The 7,463-nt window shown below is 65.1% G+C and overlaps 1 protein-coding gene across 1 annotated transcript; it reads left to right on the forward strand.

The window, feature by feature from the left end:
- Positions 1-1,308: 1,308 nt before the first annotated feature.
- On the forward strand, positions 1,309-7,450 carry XPNPEP2 (X-prolyl aminopeptidase 2; the record flags this gene model as incomplete). Its single annotated transcript, XM_017741011.1, has 20 exons — positions 1,309-2,000; positions 2,765-2,838; positions 2,927-3,037; positions 3,125-3,188; positions 3,335-3,439; positions 3,578-3,664; positions 3,765-3,911; positions 4,026-4,127; positions 4,235-4,316; positions 4,693-4,888; positions 5,019-5,108; positions 5,210-5,319; positions 5,406-5,483; positions 5,571-5,642; positions 5,746-5,806; positions 5,972-6,041; positions 6,155-6,259; positions 6,634-6,693; positions 6,871-6,947; positions 7,067-7,450. Coding segments are annotated over exons 1-20 (2,121 nt in total), but the record flags the coding sequence as incomplete, so codon positions are not given.
- Positions 7,451-7,463: the final 13 nt, after the last annotated feature.

Consider the following 7,463-nt stretch of genomic DNA (forward strand, 5'->3'; position numbering starts at 1 on the left):
GGGGCCAGCGGGGGGGTGAGGGACGCAGCCCCCGCCCCTGGCAGGAACCAGGCAGGGAGGATGAAGCATCATTAACGCGTGTCACTAATGAACAGGGTGGCAGCAAAGTGCTGCCTGACTGTCCCCACCCACCGCATCGCATCGTTGGGAAACAATCGCTGCAGCTTTGGTGTCCCCCTCCCACCTGTCCCTGTCCTGCCCCTTATGGGGACCCCCCTCTGCCCCTTCCTGGGTTCCTCTCACAGAGGGGGGACCAGCGGGCGACGGGGACACAGGCAGCCTGAGAGCATTCGTGACATGAGCGTTCCAGGGCTCAGCCAGAGGGACCGGGTGGCGAGGGGACCACCCGGCCCTGCTGCTGCCGGAGCTGCAGGGTGCTTAGGGACAGGACACGGGACAGTGGGACACGGGACAGTGGGACACGGGACAGGGTCTGTGCGGCTCCGGCGCCGTCCTGGTGCCACCTCGTGGTGAGCCCGGTCCCAGTGCCACAGCTGGACAGCCGGAGCGGTGCCACGGCAGGGGGAAAGGTGACACTGCCGGACAGGGGGGGCCGGGGAGTGGGGGGACGCAGCCGGACAGTCCCTGAGGGGACACAGCCGGACAGGCAGAACAGTGACACAGCCAGACAGCTCAGTGACGTAGCTGGACAGTCAGTGTGGCGACACAGCCAGACAGGCACTGTCCAACAGGCCGTGAAGTGCCACTGGGAAGAGACGGCAGCAGCTCGGAGGGTTCGTGGTCCCCACACAGACCCAGCTTTGTCCAGCCTCGAGGCCGAGCCTGTGAGAGCTGGGCTGCAGGGACCCCAGGCCCAGGAAGTGGGGCCACATCCCAAAGATCTTCATGGGCTGTGATGAGCAATGATCCTGTAGGGAGTGCTCTGGGAAGACTGGGTGGGGATGTGAGGCTGTGGGGACAAACTTCTTGGCAGGGCCCATTGCAACAGATCAAGGTGGGGTGGTTTTAAATTAAAGAGGGTTGGTGTGGATTAGATACAGGGAGGAAGTTCTTCCCTGTGAGGATGGGCAGGCCCTGGCACAGGTTGACCGGAGAAGCTGTGGCTGCCCCATCCCTGGAAGTGTCCAATGACAGGCTGGAAGGGGCTTGGAGCAACCTGGGATAGTGGAAGGTGTCCCTGCCCATGGCAGGGGGGCAAAACTAGAGGATCTCTAATGTCCTTTCCAGACCAAACCATGACCTGTCCTGGGTGGGAATGTGCATTCATCCCTGAAGATCTGTGTCCATGCCCAGGATGGACACCTCCAGTGCCTGTGGCAGCAGGTCTGCCCCTCTCCCAGCCCTTCCCTCCACAACCAGAGTCATTAAAGCCGCTGGAAGAACCTGTGCCATCAGTGACGGGCCTCGGGGTCAAGGCTCCTTATGATGAAGATAGTGAGGTTTTAGCAAGGCAGATGCACGGAGGTGCAGAGCTGCTGCGCCTGGCAGGACAAAGGGCACATCCCAGCAGGATCCTCCCATGGAGCACAGGGGCTGCTGGTCCCAGGCACTGGACAGGGGCTGGTGCCCACCTGCACAGCTCCATGTCCTGTGGAGGAGGAGGGATGGCCTGGGGGGCTGACTGGCTTGGGGGGCATCTGGCCCTCACCTCAGAGATCCCATGTCAGCTCTCCATAGCTCCGGAACACAGGGGTTCCCCAGGGAGCAAAGCCTTTCCCTGACTTCTCCCTGGCCATCAGGCGGTGCCAGGCTTAGCTGGCACGCTCCCACCTCTGCTCCTGCAGGATCTTTGGACTTTGTGCTGATTTTGCTGTTTGCTTTTATTTAGCAGTGGAATTCACTTTCCAAAGGGACAGCAAACTCTGCTCCCCACACCCTGTATCTGCTGGGGCCTCGTCCTTCCCATCCCGCATCCCTCTGCCCCTGGGGCAAAGGCTCAGGAGGAGGGACCTGTCACCCATAGTGTCCCCTTGGTGCCTCGGCCAGGGCAGCCATGTGCCCCCCGCTCTGGATCGCAGCCTGGGCGCTCCTGCTTCACGGTATGGCCGGCGGTGGGCGGGGCACTGGGGTGGGACGGCACATCTGCGACCTCCAGGAGCCACATACGGAGAGCGTGGGATGTCCCAGCCACAGCTCTGGGGGAAGCAGGGGTGGGGCCACCCCGGGGTAGGAGCCAGCCTGTGTCATGGGGCTCACCCTGCCCAGCTGCCCCAGGGATGGGCCCGGGGCAGGTGACAGGTCAGGAGCAGACCTCCAGGGTGCAGAGACAAGGTACCCAAGGCCTCTCATGCTGAGTATGACCCCATCCTGCATTATCCCATGGACCCAAGCCTTGTGCCCTTGGCCAAAGTGAGAAGCCAGGTGCCAGCTGGTGATGGAGAGCCCAGGGAGTGGTGGTGGGACCCTGTGCCAAGCAACCCTGGGGAGAGACCAGGTCCGGCTGGACACAGCCCCACCATCAGCCAGCTCCTTCCACGGCCCCAGCGCTGGGATGCTCCGGGCAGGCTCCTGGCAGCCCCTCTGTGCTCCGAGCTGGGCACCAGCTGCTCCCTGTGATGATCCCACTGTGCCATAGGCACGGGCAGATTTAATTCCTCTTGAACCAGGGGATGACGTTGGTTTTCACCCACTGTTCCTGGGGCTAAAAACACTGAGTTTTGTAAAAAGCCCCAAAGCTGGGCTGGCTGGCATTTGGGGCTAGGGACGAGGGTCACAGCTGCCTGGGGCGGTTCCGGGCTGGAGCAAAGGGCCAGCAGGCCCCCAGGCTGTGGCCTGAGGCTCCCGGGTGTCGCCGTGCCCACAGGCTGTGCTGCAGGGCGGGTGCCACAGGCTCCTTCCACCAGGAATGACATCCGGGACTGCTCCGTGGACCCACCGGTGAGCCCCGCCCTGCTCCCCCTCCCTGTTCCTGAGACTCCCGGCATGGGGTCCCCCCCAGTCCCAGCACGTCTCCCTGGGCCACCAGTACCTGCCACCGGCGGCCACCAACACGACGGCGCGTCTGGCCGCGCTGCGGGGCACGATGCGGGCCCACGGCGCCCTCGCCTACATCGTGCCCTCCACGGATGCCCACATGGTAAGCAAGGGGTCCCCCCCGCCCCCCGGGGGAGCCCCCCCCCGCCGGCGCCCACAGCCACCTCTCACGGCTCCATCCCGGCTCTAGAGCGAGTACATCTCCGAGCGGGACGCGCGGCTGGGCTGGCTCCCCGGTTTCACCGGCTCTGCAGGTGCGGGCATCCCCCAAACCCTGCTGCTCCTCATTCCCGGGGATCCACGCACATGGCATGGTCCCACTCCCTGAGAGCCTCTGGGGGTCCCTGCCAGCTGCAGGGAGAGAGAGAGAGGTGAGCCTGAGCCCCCACTCCTGTCCCAGGCACTGCTGTGGTGACGCAGGACAAGGCTGCCCTGTGGACTGACAGCCGCTACTGGACCCAGGCAGAGCGGGAGCTGGACTGCAACTGGGAGCTGCAGAGGACAAGTCAGTGGGGGCAGGACGGGGGCTGCTGAGTCTCCCCGCTCCCAGGAGCCCCCCAACCCCTGCCACAGCCTCCTCTGGGCTCAGCGCAGGCTGGGACGCAGCACAAACTCGTGGTGCCACCCCAGCTCTCCCCTGCAGCCTCCATCGAGTCCATCGGGATGTGGATCCTGAAGGCGGTTCCTGCGGGGGGGAATGTCAGCTTGGACCCCTTCCTCTTCTCCATCGGTAGGGCTGGCTAACACTGGGGGTCACCCTGTCCACGGGAGGGCAGCCCCTGGGTGCAGATTTACCAGGAGCCCCAACCTGCGGGCTGCTCACCCCCCAGACACCTGGAACAGCTACAGCCGGGTTCTACACGGCTCCGGCCGGACCCTAATCCCCCTCGAGACCAACCTTGTGGATCAGGCATGGGGTGACCAAAGACCCCTTCCCTCCTCCACCGAGATCTACAGCCTCCCAGCAGAGTTCACAGGTCTGACCCCAGACCCCACAGGTCTGATCTCCCACAGCTGCTGGGTGGGTGCTCACCCACAGCCTGGGGCTGCGGTGGTCCCTGCACTGAGCTGACCGCTTGCCCGACTCCCAGGGAGCAGCTGGCAGGAGAAGGTGGCCGGGATCCGGCAGCGGATGGAGCAGCACGTGCGACGCCCCACAGCCGTGCTGCTGTCGGGGCTGGAGGAGACGGCCTGTAAGTACCCAGGTGCCATGGTGCTGCCATGGCAGGTGCCGTGGGCTCGAACCCTGGGGCTGGGAGGGCAGTGGCGGTCACAGGCATGGAGGTCTCGTTCCTGGCAGGGCTCTTCAACCTCCGTGGAGATGACATCCCCTACAACCCCGTCTTCTACTCCTACACCCTCCTGACCAACACAACCATAAGGTGGGCAGCATGTCCCTGTGGGCACGGGGCATGGAAGGGGCTCACCACCCACCCCCCTTCCACCCTTCCTTTCCTGAGCCAGCCCCCATGGGGTTCTCCTCTCAGCCCCGTTGCCCCCAGCCCCAGAGCCACCACATCCTGCCATGCCCAGCCCCACCGACTGTCCCTCTGAGACACACATCTTTCCCAATCCATCCCCCGGCTCCCAGCCCAGGGCACGGCACACTCCCTTTCCTCACAGCCTGAGTTCCTCCCATTCCCAGCCCAGCATTCCCTCTGAGCCCCCCAGGTCCCTCCTCTCTGCCGGGCTTGGGGGGAACCAAAGGCAGCAGGTGACCACCACATCTCTGCCTGCCCCTTCCCGCTCCCTCCCCAGCCTGTTCGTGGAGGGCTCCCGGCTCTCGGTGGCGGCGCGGGAGTCCCTGCGCTCGGGCTGCCCGGGGCCGCTCTGCGTGGAGCTGCAGGAGTACGGGCAGGTGAGCGCCCACCTGCGCCGCTACACCCAGGGCAACGTCACCGTGTGGCTGGGCACCGAGTACACCACCTACGGCCTCTACGGCATCATCCCCCAGGTGGGCACCGACCCGGCCATGGGGCACGTGGCTCCTGCAGGCGCGGGGAGAGCCCCATGTCACCGCGTTGGGGCTGCCCCTGGGGCCTGAGGGGACAGGCAGCTGTGCCACCTCCTGCCTGCCCTCGCAGGAGAAGCTGCTGGAGGAGAACTACTCGCCTGTCATGATGGCCAAGGCTGTGAAAAATGTCCATGAGCAGGAGATGCTGCGAGCTGCCCACGTAAGGGCTGTCCCCCTCCCCACAGTCCCCTGCTGGCTGGGGGCAGACCGGAGGAAGCGGGGTGCTGATGCCCCCTCCCCGGTGCCCCCGGGCACCCCCAGGTCCGGGACGCGGTGGCCGTCATCCAGTACCTGCTGTGGCTGGAGAAGACAGTCCCGCAGGGGCAGGTGGACGAGTTTTTGGGGGCTCAGCACATCAATGCACTTCGCTGGTCAGTGCTGCCCCCCAGGCCTGCCTTGCCCAGCAAAGGGCAGCTGGGGACCCCCAGCACCTCCCTGCCTCCCTGCTGCCTTCCAGGGCCCAGGAGCACAGCCGCGGGCCCAGCTTCCAGACCATCTCGGCCAGCGGGCTCAACGCGGCGCTGGCCCACTACAGGTATGGCTGGGGCAGTGGTGGGCAGTGGGCAGGGGGCAGTGGGCAATGGGCAGCTGGGAGAGGGCTCTGACCCCCCTCCCCTCGCAGCCCCTCCAATGGCAGCAGCCGGACGCTGTCTGCGGGCGAGATGTACCTCTTCGACACCGGAGGGCAATATCTGTGCGTAGCTTTGACCAGAGACCCCCCCAACAGCCCCACATCCGGGGGCCCCCAAAGCCAGCGCTGGGGCTGCATCAGCCCCGTTCATGACCCCCCTTTGCAGGGACGGGACAACAGACATCACTCGGACAGTGCACTGGGGTGAGCCCACCCCGCTGCAGAAGGTACCAGCCCCTCCCATGTCAGCCAACATCCCCCTGCACTGCCCAGCACCCCCTGCACTGCCCAGCACTCCCCGTGGCACTCAGCACCACAGTCCCGGCCAGGGCTGGATGTGCAGGGGTGAGTGTCTGGGTACCACTCTGCTCACCCCCTACCCTGCCCCACAGGAAGCCTACACCCGTGTGCTGATGGGCAACATTGACCTCTCCCGCCTCGTCTTTCCGTCACACACAGCAGGTGGGCGCCAAACCCAGCACTGGCCCTGCACAGAACCCCTGGCACAGGGAGCAGGAGGGCACTGGGGGGCCTCATAAATTCCGTGGCCCCTATCCCACCTCTTCATTCCCCAGGGAGAACGGTGGAGTCCTTCGCCCGCCGGGCGCTCTGGGACGTTGGACTCAACTACGGCCACGGGACTGGCCATGGCATCGGCAACTTCCTCTCAGTCCACGAGTGTAGGTGCCACCAGCACTGGTGCTGGGTATGTGGGCTGAGCTACGGGGACAGGGATGAGGACAGGAGCTTGCTGGGGGCTTCTAATCACCCAGCAGAGCCTCTCCAAGGGGCAGGGGAATCCCTACTTGCAGCATGTTGTGGTTTTTGCCAGGGTGGACCCATGATCCTTGCCAGGGTGACTATGTGGTCCTTGCTGGGACGATCCTATGATCCCTGCAGAGGTGGTCCCAAGGTCCTTACTGGGATGATCCTATCAGTGGTCCTTGTCAGGATGGCCCCACAGTCCTTGCCTTGGTGGCTCTGTGGTCCTTGCTGGGGTGTCCCTGCAGCACATGCCGTCCCCAGAGCTCTAACCCACCCTATGTCCCTGCAGGGCCCGTGGGCTTCCAGTCCAACAACGTGCCGCTGGAGGCCGGCATGTTCACCTCCATCGGTATGTCCCGGCACCCCGGCGGCACCCCGGCTCTCTGGGACAACCCTGGGCACAGAGCTCAACCAGGGATGGGGTGTCAGCTCTCAGCTCCACTCAGGGGCCAGATCCAGCCCTGCTGGGGTGGGCTGGGGAAGCCTCTGGGGTTGGGGGCTCATGAGGCATCTTCCTGGCCCTCAGAGCCCGGCTATTACCGGGATGGAGAGTTTGGGATCCGCATTGAGGATGTCGTCCTTGTCGTGGAGGCACAGACTGAGGTAGGGCGATGGGGATGGGGTGACAGGGGGGACAGGGGTGGCACAGCGTGGGGGCCTGCATCGAGTCAGGGCAACTCTCAGGGGGTTGGGGACACCCCAATGACGCCGCTCTATGGCAGCACCAGAGCGGGGAGACGCCTTTTCTGACCTTCGAGATGGTGTCCCTGGTGCCCTATGACCGCAACCTCATCGACCTCCGACTCCTGTCCCCAGAGCAGGTACGGGGGTGTGCTCAGGGTGGGGAGCAGAGCAGGGATGCGAGGTCAGCACAGGGGGCTGGGGGGGTGGGTGCAGCAAAAAGCCAGAACCATGCCATGAGGCTGGAGTGGGTAAATGAGGACAGAGCAGGGATGGATGTGTGGATGAAGAGGGACAATGAGCTCTGCAGGTGGGGCCAGTGGTCGGGCTGTGGGGCAGCTGGACGGGGAGGGCCAAAGGGGGGGCGGCATCCAGGCCGCCCCCCCGCAGCTCCCCGTGGTGCCTGGGTGCAGATCCGGGAACTGACATCCTCTCACG

This window comes from Corvus brachyrhynchos, unplaced genomic scaffold, assembly GCF_000691975.1.
Source record: "Corvus brachyrhynchos isolate BGI_N302 unplaced genomic scaffold, ASM69197v1 scaffold351, whole genome shotgun sequence".
Classification (NCBI taxonomy): Eukaryota; Metazoa; Chordata; class Aves; order Passeriformes; family Corvidae; genus Corvus; species Corvus brachyrhynchos.